The following is a 14,772-nucleotide window of genomic DNA, read 5'->3' as shown; positions in this document are numbered from 1 at the left end:
GAGTGGACTGCAATCATTGAAATAAAATGAAATACAATAGAATGAGTGTAAAATTGATGTTCCCCCACGTAAACTATCACTCAATTCACAGTAGAAAGCTAATAAAATAAAATAAAATAAAGGAATCAGTCCATGCAGAGCTGGAACATTTATACACATTATGAAGGTCCATGTTTCTCCTAAAATAATACTTATAGCAACTATAGATGGCTTAATCTATAAAAAAAAAAACACAATTAAAAACAAAAAACACACTGATGTTGATATTTTTTGGTGGGGCTAATGGTTGTGGAATGTAGAAATGAAATGGTCTCCCTCTAAGTTAGGCTTTTGAATCCCAACATATGGTTCTGGTGCTTCAGACTCTTTGCACATCCTGGTTTCTTTAGAAAAAGGGGACACTCCCATTCCAGTTGATAGTGGCCTCTCTCCATTTTGTTCTGATTGTCATCTCCACTGGAGAAAACCGTCGTTCTGGTCCATATTTATTTTCATGTTGCTCCTTTTCCCAGTGATGGGAGTGAGTATCTGAGGGAGGAATACCTGCCACTTAGTTCCAAGTCTATGTATACCATTCTAGAAGTCAGGCCAATAATAAGGAAAAAGGGTAGGCAGCAGTTGACTCAGCAAGCTGTGTTCCTAGAAATGGTTATGCACAAGGGGATTCCAGTAGAGGGTATGTTGAAATACTCCTTGCAAAATAAGTCTGTGGTAACTGGGTTGCTGTGTATTGTGGGATGTGAATGTTGACAAGTTGTGTAATGAACTTATGGCCTCATGATGTGACACATAGAGCCAGTTATAAGTCATGGAATGTTGCCATCAAATACAGACAAAGGAAAATCACACCATTGTTTATTATTTTCTTAGAGTACATTTATTTTTATTTTTTTTTAGTGGAGGGAAAGGCATTCTAGTGAGGTAGTCAAGATCTGGGTCCAAGACCTATGTTTGTCTCAAATAAATTGTGTGACATTTAAGAAGGTATTCAACATGAGCAAGCCTCATTCATTCATTTAATAATTATTTAATTGGTTCCCTCAGTTACCATATTTGTAAATATATATATTATAGTATCTACCTCATATGACTGTTGGGAGAATTTAATGGAACACTATATGTAAAGATTTCTGTATTGTTCCCAGAACATAATGCACTAGATGCATATAAGTTAATAATAATGATGCTTTCCTTAAAGAAGTGAGGTGAGGTAAAAACAATAGTATGTTTTAAAGATCATATTGTCACTGTCACATTAAATTAAATAGACTAGCATGTATTTGCCATAATTAAAGGAAAATAACTAAATTTCACAGGTAAAGCAGTTGCTAAGATGTATTTCCAAATTTAGATATAATAATAGTAAAAGTTACTAGCCAAGTCTATGATGCAAAATGCAAGGCATCTGATGTGAAAGAGACTCCATAAATTGACTCAAAACTACCAAATATGAGCTCCTAATCTCACCACTTTTATGTCGTCCAAAGGGTTCATGTTAAAATTACCTTAAGGTTAATCATGAGTGTAAAAATTGTATGGCTACAATTGAAAGGGAATAACCTGTTTTGTTGTTTTCTTTCCCATGGGACTGGAAGGAACCTCTAAAATTTTGCTGCAACTGTGCATCTTCAAGAAGCCCGGGCGGCATAATGGGTAAAGTTAGGTAGTTTGAACCCATAACTCTACAGGAGAAAGATGAGACAGGCTGATTCTATATATATTTACAACCTTAGAAACCCTATGGGGCAGTTCTACTCTGTCTTCAAGGGAGGTTATATGTCACCATCAACTCAACGCAGTGGGTTTGGGATTTGGTTTGGCGCCTTTTCTGTCATCGTTGTCTTAGTGACTAGCCCAGTGTCTAGCACATAGTAAACCTAACTCAACCCACTGCCATCAAGTTTCTGTGACCCTTAGTGACCCTATAGAGTATTTTCATGGTTGTAAATCTTAATCTGGATGTTGTTGTTGTTGTTAAGGACTGTGGAGTTGGTTCAGACTCATAGCACAGGGTTTCCGAGGCTGTAAATCTTTACGGGAGCAGAACGCCTCATCTTTCTCCTGTGGAACCGCTGGTAGTTTCGAACTGCTGACCTTGAAGTTAGCAGCCCAAATCATAACCACTATGCTACCAAGCTCCTTATCGGGATAGACAGCCTCATTTCTCTCCTGCATAGTGATTTGTGGGTTTGAACTTCCGACCTTGTGGTGAGCAGTCCAGTGCCACCAGGGCTCTCAAAATAGTTTCTGAACTGATTTGAACAGAAATGCACCATCATTTGGTTACTTTGATCACAGGATGACCATCTCACGTTTTGTTTCTAAATTAAAATTGACAATTGAATATCCTACTCCCTATAGTTTTTCTAATAGTTTTCTTAGACCTTGAGAAAGACTTTTTTAAAACCTGATGTTTTACCTTCTGATTTTTCTCTTACCCAAAAGTTGTTTTTTGGAACCCCCAGTGGGTTAATGCATCAGACTTCAAAGCCATTTGAATTGCAAGGTTGGTGGTTCAAGCTCACCAGCTGCTCCTCGGAAACCCTATACAGGGTTGCTATGGGTCAGAATTGACTCGAAGGCACTTAATAACAACAACAGCAAGTTCCAATTTAAAGCAGATTTAGCATTCCCACATTACAATGCTTGGGCTTAGACACATGAGATTCCTCCATGAACATCATTTCAGAAATTAAGACTAAGCATTTTCTGGCAGAGCTAGCATGAATATGCACACAGTTGTTAAACATCAGCAGCCAGAGCTGTGTCTCTTTGAGCACATTAAAGAATACAGCACTCTGTGTCTGAAATGCTCACCTATTGTCAGATGCACAGGCTTTTTCTGTGAGGGCTGGCTGCTGTAAAAGTACAGATCAAAGAGCCGTTCCATTTTCCAGTCTGATAAGAGCTGCATGTTTGTACTAAAAAGGGCACTATAATTTCCATTGATGTTGCACAACCAAATAGGCAATTTGGGAGTCTTCAGCATGCTGCCCACCTAGAAGGGTAAAGAGAACACAGACAAACATACACACACATAAATACATTATGACAGAGGCTGACACAGCAGATGATCAAAAGTAGCTATGAGGTTTCTGATTGCATTTGTAGCTGTGCAGGGCCCTGTGCATGCAGTCAGGTTTAAAATTAATGCTTCATCATGAATGAATTTACAATTATGAATAGTGTGGGGGTGGTGGTTATGCTGTACCTTTTACTTTTAATATGTGGGGGAAAAAATTAGTGTGGCCTCATGAATAGAGTGGATCCACCTCATTTTGACTTTAAAATGAATAGAGAAGAAATAGGTAAGCTAAAATAAAACTTAAGGCTCAAACATATCAACAATTGTGAGAGTAACACAAGACCAGGCTTTAGTTTAGTTTAGTTCTGTTGTGCACAGAGTCAGTATGAATTCGAACTGACTCGACAGCACCTAACACCACCACCACCAAATAGAGATGTGGAATAAAAATGTCTGTCTTTGCCATTGATTCTATTTGCAATACAAACAATGTTTTATTCAGTAGGTGGTCAGAATTCTGAAAACTGTAACCATATAGAGTCCGGGGGTGGGGAAACTTTTTTTCTGCCAAAATTTATAACATTATTTGTGGGCCATATAAAATTACCAACTTAAAAATTAGCCTGGTGTGGTGCTATGGGTTAATGCGCTGGACTGCAAAGCTGGTTTGAACTGCAGGTTGGCAGTTCAAGCTCACCAGCTGCTCCTAGGAAACCCTATACAGGGTTGCTATGGGTTGGAACTGAGTTGAAAGCACTACATATTTGGTCAAACATTTAATTAAATCACTCCTAATGTGATAGTTTGAACTGCAAGGTCAGCGGTTCAAGCTCACCAGCTGCTCCTTAGAAACCCTATACAGGGTCGCTATACATCAGAACTGACTCGACGGCACTTCACAACAACAATATGATTGTTGGAGTCCTGGTGTGGCGCTGTGGGCTAATGTGTCAGATTGCAAAGTCATTTGAACTGTAAGGTCAGTGGTTCAAGCTCACCAGCTGCTCCTTAGAAACACTATACAGGGCTGCTATGGGTCGGAATCGACTCGCCGGCACATAGCAACAACAGCAAGGTGATGGCTGGAATTGTGGTTACCTCAGCAGGGCCAGACCAAATAATTCTGTGGGCCTTATACAACCCATGAGTTGGGCATTCCTTACCCTTGATATTTTAGACTGTTTGTTGTTAAGTGCCGGCGAGTCGATTCCGACCCATAGCAACCCTGTATAGGATTTCTGAGGAGCAACTGGTGAGTTTGAATTTCTGATCTTGTAGTGCAAACCAATCTTGTGGTCCAGTTCTTATCCTACAGTGCCACATCAGGATTCCATTTAGACTATTTAGAAGGTAGAAATGTAGAATATGTAGAATACAGAAAAAGGGTTCTGGAAAATGCAGAGAACATGTACAAATAAAATTCATCCATGTAGCTATCTGCAATTTAATATATAGGTTAACTGTGAAGTTATACTTAGAGCACAGTGTGTTTATTCATTATTATATATAGTATTAAGCTTACATTTTAAACCAGTTTGTTATCTGTGCTTTGTTTTTTGCTTTCAAGGCAACTGTCAATTCCACCTTAAATTCTCAGAGCTGAGCATTAGATTCACAAAAGCAGCATCAAGGAGACTTTTTAGTGAAAGAATAGTTGTCCTGTATATCTCATTAGCAACTGAAGCGTTATGATGTTATGGTGCATTTCTATAAATTACACGCACTATATTGTTTAAGGTGGAAACCCTATACAGGATCCCTATGAGTTGGAACTGACTTGATGACACTTAACAACAACATTGCTTAAGGAGCCCTGATGTGGCACTGTCAGATAAGCACTGGACTGCTAACTGCAAGGTCAGTGTTTCCAACTCACCAGTTACCCCTTGGAAATAGTGTTGCTATGAGTTGGAACCGACTTAATGGCACTTAAAAGGCAGGGGAACACATCTTTTATGAAAGATTGCCATCAAAATTCATTAAAATTAGAAAAAAAAAAGAGTCCTGGGTGTGGCGCTGTGGGTTAATGCACCAGACTGCAAAGCCGTTTGAACTGCAAGGTCGACAGTTCAAGCTCACCAGCTGCTCCTCGGAAACCCTAGACAGGGTCGCTATGGGTCGGAACTTACTCGACAGCACTAAACAACAACAACAGCAACAACAAAAGGCAGGGAAAACACATCTTTTATGAAAGATTGCCATCAAAATTCATTAAAATTAGAAAAAAAAAGTATTCCTATTAAAAGAGATAAAAGAGCTCTGGTAGCATAGTAGTTATGAGTCGGGCTGCTAACCTCAAGGTCAGCAGTTCAAAACTACCAGCTGTTCCATGGGAGACAGATGAGGTTTTCTGCTCCTGGTAAGATTTACAGCCTCGGAAATCCTATGGGTCACTATGAGTCAAACTGACTCCATGACACACAACTACCATCAAAAGAGATAAGGAGTTCGGTGTGGTGCTGCAGAATAAGCACTCCTAGACCACAAGGTCAGTTTGAACTGTAAGGTTGGTGGTTCAAACTCACCAGTCACTCCTTGGAAACCCTATACAGGGCTGCTATGGGTCAGATCCAACTCCGTGGCACTTAACAACAAGAACAACAACAAAAGAGATAGTGTAGTGGATTACGGGCTGCTAACTGCAAGATCAGCAGTTCAAATCTACCGGTCACTCTTAGGAAGAAAGATGAGGTTTTCCACTCTCATAAAGATTTATACACTCAGAACCCCTATACAGGGTTGCTATGATTCGGAACCCACTTGATGGAACATAACCACCACCAACTATCACTAAAAGAGATAAACCTGAGGAACAAAAAGAATCAGGAATAGGTGGAGGAATATGGCTAATTGCCTTCATGAACCATTGCCGTCTTTGTCATGAGACCAGAACTAGATGGTGCCTGACTATTATTACTGAACATTTTGATCAATTTTATAGCAGAATTCTGGTCAAAAATGGAGAAAATACAGAACAGAATTTCAAATTCTCTTGGAATGCAGACTTGCTGTAGCTATGGAGGCTAAATGAACCCCTGAAATATTGTCCTGAGATAATCTGTACACCTTAATTCAAAAATATACACTGAAGTCTTCTTTAACCAAACAGTAACTTAATGTAACTAGCAAAGAATGTTTGCCTTGAACACTGTGCTCTTTTAAGGTCTATCTACATGGGATCGAATTGACAACAGTAACTCAAAAGATTACATAGGAGCAATGAGTTTTTGTTAATAGAGGAGGAACAACTGAAAAGGAGGAGGGTATGGATTGTACAATTCAAATAATATAATCAGTGCCACTGTATTGTACATATTGAAATGGTAGAATTGGTGTACATTCTGCTATGAATATTCTCAATAACAACAAAAAAACAAATGATATCTTTTTTTAAAGAGAGAGAAAGAAACCTGAGCTAGGTGGAAACGACCATCATTTTTGTTCTGGTGATGCCTGGCATGTAACAACTCCTCAGCTTTCCCATCCCTTTCTACAGTGAAAGGATCCAATATTGCCATTCAGTTTCTTCTCTTTTCAGTCTTCACTATAGTACTGGGTGTTTGGGAACAAATTCTGTTTTACGGGAAACCCAGCTTTGAAAAATGTGTTTTTATCATGTGTTTAGTAAGCTTACGTTTTTATCATGTGTTTAGTAAGCTTATGTTTTTTTTTGTTGTTGTTAAGTGCTGTCTAGTTGGTTCCCACTCATGGCAACCCTCTATAGGGTTTCCAAGAAGTGGCTGATAGATTTGAACCACCAACTTTGTGGTTCAAAGGGACATTGCAGTTGAGTACTTATCCTACATTACCACACCAGGACTCCTACGTATTAAAGACTGATAATTTGACATGTTGACTCATAAATAGTCCTATTAGAATATCTCAGTTTCTTTGTATTTCCTTTGGGTGAGTGGGTGGATCAAAGGTTCTTTTTGCCTTCAACTTTTCACCTTGAACTTTCACAGAGAGATTATAATAGGATGCTTAAAAGACATGACCTCAGTCATTTCTTCAAAAGGGAGTTTAAACAAGTATGCAAGTTTACCACCCCAATCTGGACACGTCCATGGCAGATGCAGGGATTGCTCATCTTCTCAGATGAGTATCTCCCATGTCAACCATAGGGCATGTCTACCCACAGGCTAAAACAGAGAGGAACCATTCTTTAGTTATAAACTAAGCACTTTCTTTCTTCTCCTTTCTTGTGACATAGGTTTCCTTGAATGCTTGGCTGGTTCCTGTACTGAATTTGTATGCAATCAAATGTAATATGCAGGGCATGGAATAATTGAAATTTGGAAAACACTGATAAACTCACTAGAAGGTTGAGGACTGTTTATGCTAAAATGCCATTCTGTATGTTCTATGGTATAGCTTCTGGTCAATTTTAAATCAATGAAAGCTCCTGTAAATGGTAACTGAGGAGATGGAATAGAATATATATACCCAGGATGCTATTTCATGACATCTTTGTAACGCATACAAAATTCGACTGACACTCAGATAGACTAACTCTGCAGGGTATTTACACCACATTATGGTTACTTTGGAGTCCTGGTGTGGTGCTGTAGGATAAGCATTGAATTGCTAACCACAAAGTTAGTGGTTCAAACCCACCTGCTACTCCTTGGAAAACCTATTCAGGGGTGCTATTAGTTATAACAGACTCAATGGCACTTTACACCAAACAGCAGTAACATGTTTACTTTATGCCACTGTTTGTGTGTGTGTGTGTGTGTGTGTGTTTTCTTGTACTCAATGCTGCTCAAGATTTTGTTCGAGTGGAGAAATGTGAATTAGCCATACATACAACAACTTCTAACTCCCAAAGTAACCATACGGAAATTTCATCTTCAGCAGATAGAATCTTGTTTGCCTTGAGAAATTCTGGCCGGAAGGAAAATGTCACGCATGACTGTGGTAGCACTTTGGGTATTAATGCAGAGAGGTGAGCTGTAAGATTACAGCCGAGAACATTTCTGGTTTAAAACGAGTCCTTTGAAAACGAAACAAATCACCTCCCAACTGACATCTAGCCAAATATTATACCCCCTTCTTTTCTTAGCATACCACGATCAGTTTGATTAGAATGTTCTATTTTCAGCGTATGTATTGCTTTTGGGTAGATCCAATTTACAGTTAACCCCCATCCCCACCCCCCACCCCCCAAAAAAGCAGGCTTCTAAATATATTTTATTGGTGAGAGTCCACCAATGCATAATTTGTGCATGTTGCCTCATGTTGCCATGGTAAAGAGGAAATTAAATTGTGATACAGTGGTGCTATAAATAAAATACCTTTCTCCTTAAGTTCATTCTTTGTGTAATAAGCCTAGTGGTTTCAGTATACATGCAGCAATCAAGCTTTTCTTGAAATGTATGTTTCAAGCCAATGTAAAAATTTAAAGACAAGAAGGGTGGACAAATTCTCAACACTAACAGGCAAGAAGTGAGTCCATGTAATTCTTTTTTTATGCTGTCTAGAAAAATGGTGCTTAGAATGTGCCTTTGCATAATGAGTTTGATATTGCAAGTCCCAAGGCCGCAGTGTGGTAATCTGAGTGAGAGGAAGGTGTTGGAAACGTTGTGCTTTCTTCCCTGATTCCTGGTGACAACTCCCGTGCATAACTGTTAATGGTCTGACTCGCATCTCTTCTGCCTGGAATACAGAGTTGATGTAACTTCTTTTGCGGTGTTTGCAGGTATGTTGTAAAGACAAATTAGTTAATGTCTGCAGGGCGCTACCTCAGTGATTGGTGGTAAAGTACAGGGGGTGGAGCATCATTTGTGACTTTCATGGTTGGATTTCACCCTAACAGGGAAAATGTAAAGAGGGAAATGGGTGTGAGATGCAGGGTGTTGTGCTCTGCCAGGACTGCTCATGGGAGTAATTCCAGCAAGACCTAAATGGCTTCACTCCCTTTTAAAAATCAGAGTTGGTTTTTCTTCTCAGTGGCAGGTGTGAAGATAATGTGAACCTCCTAAGGCTTTCCAGATGGTGTTAGACTCAAACTGCTTGATGTTCTCACTTAGGTATTGGAACCTCACACTCAAACCTGTACTTTCAAATAGAAAAGTAACAGGAAGGCTTCAAAATAGTGCCTCATCTTGTGGGTAGCTGGCTGGGCCCCACTGGGCCTGTCAGTCTGGTGGGCTCTTGTGGGGCTTGCCATGTCATCTAATGAGAACACTATCTTTTTTTTTTTTTTTTTAATCTCACCTGCTGGGCAGTGACAGTGGGACTGAGAGATGTGTGTTTATGCAATCTCTGCAACTTTATCACAGACTAAGAATGGATCACTTAGGGAAGGCAAGGCAGCAGTGGAGCAAGGTTCTCACCTCAAGAGCAGAAACTAGCTGTCAGACAGCACTTGATATTTTTTTTTTTTAAGCAGAAATCTTTCCTTTGTGAGGTTTTTATTATCAGTTCACACATATGCTCTTTAGATTTATAGCCCTCACCCTCGCCATGAGCCACTTTTTACCACTTTATCAGAAAATAAGCAAAGATGAGAATGACAGGCAGTGGTGGACAGAGTGTGGGCTTTGAATGTAGCTCATACTGGGTTCATAACCCTTGCTTTGCTACTAGCTGGTGGCCTCAGGCCAGCTCCTACACCTCTTTCAGTCTGACTTTTCTCATCTTGAAAATGAACAACTAATCAACACACACTGGATTTAAATTAATGCTGATTATAACTTCCAGTGGGAATGTGCAGTCAATGAAATAGACTGGCATATAGAAGTGCTGGATGCATGGAGGCTAGTAGCACTACAGTGACAAAATAAGCTTTGTGACATACTTCTTTAGTTACCTTTCAGGGACAGTAATGATCTAGACATGTGTGTACAATACTATTCCAATAGTACATATGAATTATTGGTTTCTTTGAGGGCATTGATCGTCCCATGGTAGAATTTTCTCCTTCTCTGGGAGACATGGATACCGCTCACCTGTCAGTTTGCCATACTACAGTGGCCTGTGTGTTGCTGTGATGCTGCAGATGGATCCCTGATAGCTCAGTGGGTTAAGTGCTGGATTGCTAACCGAAAGTTTGGTGATTTGAACCTACTGGCTGCTGTGCAGGAGAAAGATGAGTCCGTCTGCTTCTGTAAAGATTTGTTGACTCCGAAGCCTTTGGAACAGTCCTATTCTGCCCTATAAGGCTCACTACGAGTTGAAATCAACTCAAAGGCAGTGGGGTTTTGGTCTGGAGGGGGGAGACCCAGATTTGGTTCCTAGCTAATACACCTCACATGTGGCTGCCATCCATCTGTCAGTGGTAGATTGCATGCTGCTGTATGTGATTCTGTACAGAGTTCAGTGGGGCTTCCAGAGTAAGACAGACTAGGAAGAAAGGCCTGTGTAATCTACTTCTGAAATAATTAGCAAGCGAAAACTCTCGATCACAAAGGTCTGGTCTACAATTGATTCTGGGGATGGTGCAGGACTAGGCAGCATTTTGTTCAGTTGTGACTGAGTTTCCATGATTCACGACAAAACTGGATAGCAGCTAACAACAATGGATTGTTTTATTCCTAATATAATGAGCTGATATAGAAATTAAAAAGTACCTTCAGATAAAATCATATATATACATATGATATAAGCTATATATCATATATATGCACACCATATATATATGATCTATCTATCTATCTATCTATCCATCCATCTGTCTATCTATATTTATATAGATATACATCTGTGGTGCTGTGGGTTAATGCACCAGACTGCAAAGCTGTTTGAATTGCAAGGTTGGCAGTTCAAGCTCACCAGCTGGTCCTCAGAAACCCTATACAGGGTTGCTATGGGTCGGAACTGACTCGATGGCACTTAACAACAACAAATATATTTATTTATATAAAGGAATCCTGGTATGATACTGTAAGATAAGCACTTGACCACAAGGTCGGTTTGAACCACAAGGTCAGAGTTTCAAACCTACCAGCCATTCCTCAGAAGCTCTATACAGTGTCACTATGAGTCAGAACCAACTCGATGACACTTAACAACAACAATAATAATATGTGTGTGTGTGTGTGTGTGTATATATATATATATATATATATATATATATATATATATATAATGTATACACATGTATGAGTCTAACATATTCATAAATCTCAACAGTTGAAGTAAGAGAACTAACTGCCAGCCTATATTTGTTCTTTAATACATTTGTTCGGAAACCAAACTCCAAGTGCATGACAGAGACAACATAATAAACATCCTCAGGGTTTCAAGCCATTAGTGTACAATTTCAGGCAATTTTCTCTGAGGGCAGGATTCATAGGCGTCTTCCTGGGGAAAGAACACTGAGTCCAAGAAGGAAGGATAAAAAGCCACATTAGTCACTTTTTGAAAAGATTGAAGCATTGTAGATTTGATTTCTAAGTAGATTTTAAAGCTAACCTGGGCATTTCCATCTCTGCCCTACTTCCAATCTGGGAGCATGCATTTGGAGTGGGGGTCCTGTTGTTTCTTGTCATTTTACTTTCATCCGAACAGGAAAGCTCTTATTTTTTATCTTATGCCATGGCCTCTTGACTGACTTAAGGTCCCAGTAAATATCCACTTTATTATTGGAAGATATTTTAGGCTCTGCAGGTAATTTTCCTTAGAGCATGATTTAGCGACTCTATTGGCTTGAGCTGACTAGAAAGAAATATGATCCAGAGGAAATGGTGGACCAGGATCCCTGCAAATTGTTGCCTTAATGGTGCTTTTTGGGGAGGGGTGGGATAGCATATTCTCTGGCACAAATCTTTTTTTTTCCAGAATAACTTAGTAGGTTTTTTGTTTTGTTTTTTTAGCAAACATCTGTTTAATTTTAACTTAAGATAAAGTCTAAAATATGTTCCCAAAGTCTTGCAAAGGCTAAAAAGGTACAGAAAACTGTCAACCTTTCTGATGGTGATTAAAATAACACACTTCCAAACTCAGTTGAAATAGGTACTTTCTCAATTCTATGGATCATGGATTTGTTTCGTCAGCTAAGCCCAAAGAGATTTTCTTTGTTCCTTTCTTTCAAGCAGTATTCTTAACTAGTGGTGAGTTTGCCGTTCCCTTGCTCCCAAATCCCAGGACAAATTCTGGATACGTTTTTGGTTACCACCACAGGGGTGGAGGTGGGGGCTTGATGCTGCTTACATCTAGTGAGTAGAAGCCAGGGATGTGGGAAACATCCTTCAAATACAGAACAGCTCCCACTCCCCCCACCAAATAAAAAGGAATTATCTAGCCCCATTGTTAGGTAGTGTAGTGGTTACAAATCAGACTGCTGATCTCACGGTCAGCAGTTTGAAACTATCAGCTGTTCCGCGGGAGAAAGATGAGGCTTTCTGCTCCCGTAAAGATTTGCAGCCTCAGAAACCCTGTACAAGGTCACTATGAGTAGGAACTGACTCCACGGTACTTAACAACAACAACAACAACAATGTTAGCAGTGACACTATTGAGACACTCTCCTCTAGAAGAGAGGTTTCCAATCCTGGATGCACTTAAAGATCACTTGGGGGCTTTTTAAAAAAATTGATGTCCAGGCATAGCCCAGACCATTTATCTATGTTAGGATCAGCTACATGATCAGTGATGTCCAGTGCAAAATGGAATAGCAGGGTCCATTGTTTGGAAATGTATTAATAATTGCAAAATGGTGGCAGGTAGAGCATAAAATCAAGCACAGAACCTTTCAAATATTGGGCTGGGCTGTGTGCAGCTGCACAGGTCGTGTACCTGTGAAACCAACGTTGCTCTGGGGGATGATCCAGACATCAATGTTTTCAAAAATTCTCCAGGTGATTTCAATGCACAGCCAGCATTATTACCTCTGTTCCCCCTATGGCAATGTTGTAGGTATGTACTGGCCACCATGTGACTCTTCTGTATTTAGACAAAGAGCTTTAAATGAGTAGATGTTGAATGAACGTGGCTGAATAAAGCATGGTAATGTTATTCTTTGTTATTGTCTTATATAAGGAGGCTTCAAAACATTCGTGGAAAATGTGGAATCAAAACAGAATGAAACTGCTGATATGAAGTGAGGGGAGATGAACAAGAACACCCACACACCCAAACTTGCAGAGAGCACCCATTTGACCTAGCCTCGATGGCTTGATAATCAGAACTCAACTCTAGTTGATTTTTATCTAGAAGATTTTTTTTTTTAGAAAAAGCAATTTTTGATAAAGGAAACGAGGGTAAATTGCTGCAGTTTGATGAACTTGACCTATATTCATGGACGTTGTTTTTGTTGTTGTTAGATGCCTTCGAGTTGGTACTGACTCCTAGCAACCCTATGCACAGCAGAACAAAACATTCACTATCATTTCCACACTTGAGCCCATTGATGCTGCCACTTTGCCAATCCATCTTGCTGGGGGTCTTCCTCTTTTTCTCTGACCCTCCACCTTACCAAACAAGATATCCTTCTACAGTGACTGGTCCCTCCTGACAATATATCCGAAGTATATATATAAGACAAAGTTTGGCTATCCTGGCCTCCAAGGAGCACTCTGTAACTTTAAATACCAACAGAGAGGGAAGGAGTCTTCACATCAAGTATTGATGCTATTCCCTCTGTACACAGGGCAGACAAGGATGGGCAACTTAGATACTGGCTACATAAAAATCGGGCTGCGAACCACAAGGTCAACAGTTTGAAACTACCAGTTAGCTGTTCTGTGGTAGAAAGATGAGACGTTCTGCTTCCGTAAAGATTTACAGCCTGGGAAATACTGTAGAGGTCGCTATGAGTTGGAACAGACTCCATGGCACACAGCCACCACCTAAAATGAGGGGGCAATAAAGTCATGAAGTAACTGGCTTAAAGGTTTCAAGAGGGAGTTTACGAAGAGTGTGTGGGGGAAGAATGAGGCCCCACTGAATAGTTGTCATTTTGTATAGATGGGTATAGTTAAAAGAGATGGGGATAAGATTCTTATGATTCAATAGTAATAGTTACCATGACTGTCACAATTGTAAAGGTACATGTTTTCTAACAAAAATGAGGAAGTAGTTAATCTTACAGTCCAGAAACAAAGGACCCCTAGGATCATCAAGGGAGAAGAGCACAAACGGAATGCAAGAACTTGTCCAGAGAAGCAGCAATGCCAGATATGGGGGCAGAGATGGGGACATGGAAAGAGGGAGCTGCTGAGGACTCTAGATTCATGGGAAGAGAGGGACTAAGAGTTGGTAGCCAGGAGGCAGACTTGCAGAATGTGTCCTTTGGTGGTATAAATTATTATATATGCCTGAGTGTTAAAAAAAAAAGAGCAAAAGTGAATAGAGAGAAATAGTGTTATCTGATGGTGCATGGAGGGGATTATAATCATTGTAATGAAACAAGGTGCATGATTTGTTGAATGTAAAACTGATGATCTGCCCTGTAAACTTTCACTCAATTCACAATAAAAATAATAATAAAAAAAAGATAATGGAATTTTCCTTGAACTTTATGAAGCCCCATGGTATGACTCATTTATATGACATTCTGGAATGGCAAAACTGGTCTGCAGTTGTCAGGGGAAGGGGGAGTATTTGATGAAGAGAGAGGATCTGTGGGGATTAGGGAAGGGTGGGGTTACTGGAACTGTATCTTGATTATGGTGATGGTACATGACTACACAATTGTCAAAACTCATGGGACTTTTCTAAAAGATAAGTCAATTTTACTGAATATGAGTCTGAAAATAAAGGTTACGGATTATTTTAAAAATCAAGCTCTACACAAGTGGAAT

The 14,772-nt window shown here is 39.7% G+C and overlaps 1 protein-coding gene across 1 annotated transcript in view; it reads right to left on the bottom strand.

Annotated features, from left to right (window-relative positions):
• Nucleotides 1-211: 211 nt before the first annotated feature.
• LOC102811650 (protein FAM188B2-like) overlaps nt 212-14,772 on the bottom strand; it is a 46,335-nt gene continuing 31,774 nt past the window's right edge. Inside the window, exons 11-12 of the mRNA XM_006868000.1 lie at nt 2,818-2,998; nt 212-216 (exon numbers count right to left, since the gene is read on the bottom strand). Of these exons, the coding sequence (XP_006868062.1) occupies nt 212-216; nt 2,818-2,998 (186 nt within the window). The remainder of the gene's footprint in view (nt 217-2,817; nt 2,999-14,772) is intronic.

The sequence above is a fragment of the Chrysochloris asiatica genome, unplaced genomic scaffold (assembly GCF_000296735.1).
Source record: "Chrysochloris asiatica unplaced genomic scaffold, ChrAsi1.0 scaffold00113, whole genome shotgun sequence".
Taxonomy (NCBI): domain Eukaryota; kingdom Metazoa; phylum Chordata; class Mammalia; order Afrosoricida; family Chrysochloridae; genus Chrysochloris; species Chrysochloris asiatica.
Note: the sequence above shows the minus strand (reverse complement) of the source record. Positions and strands in the feature narration are given on the sequence as shown.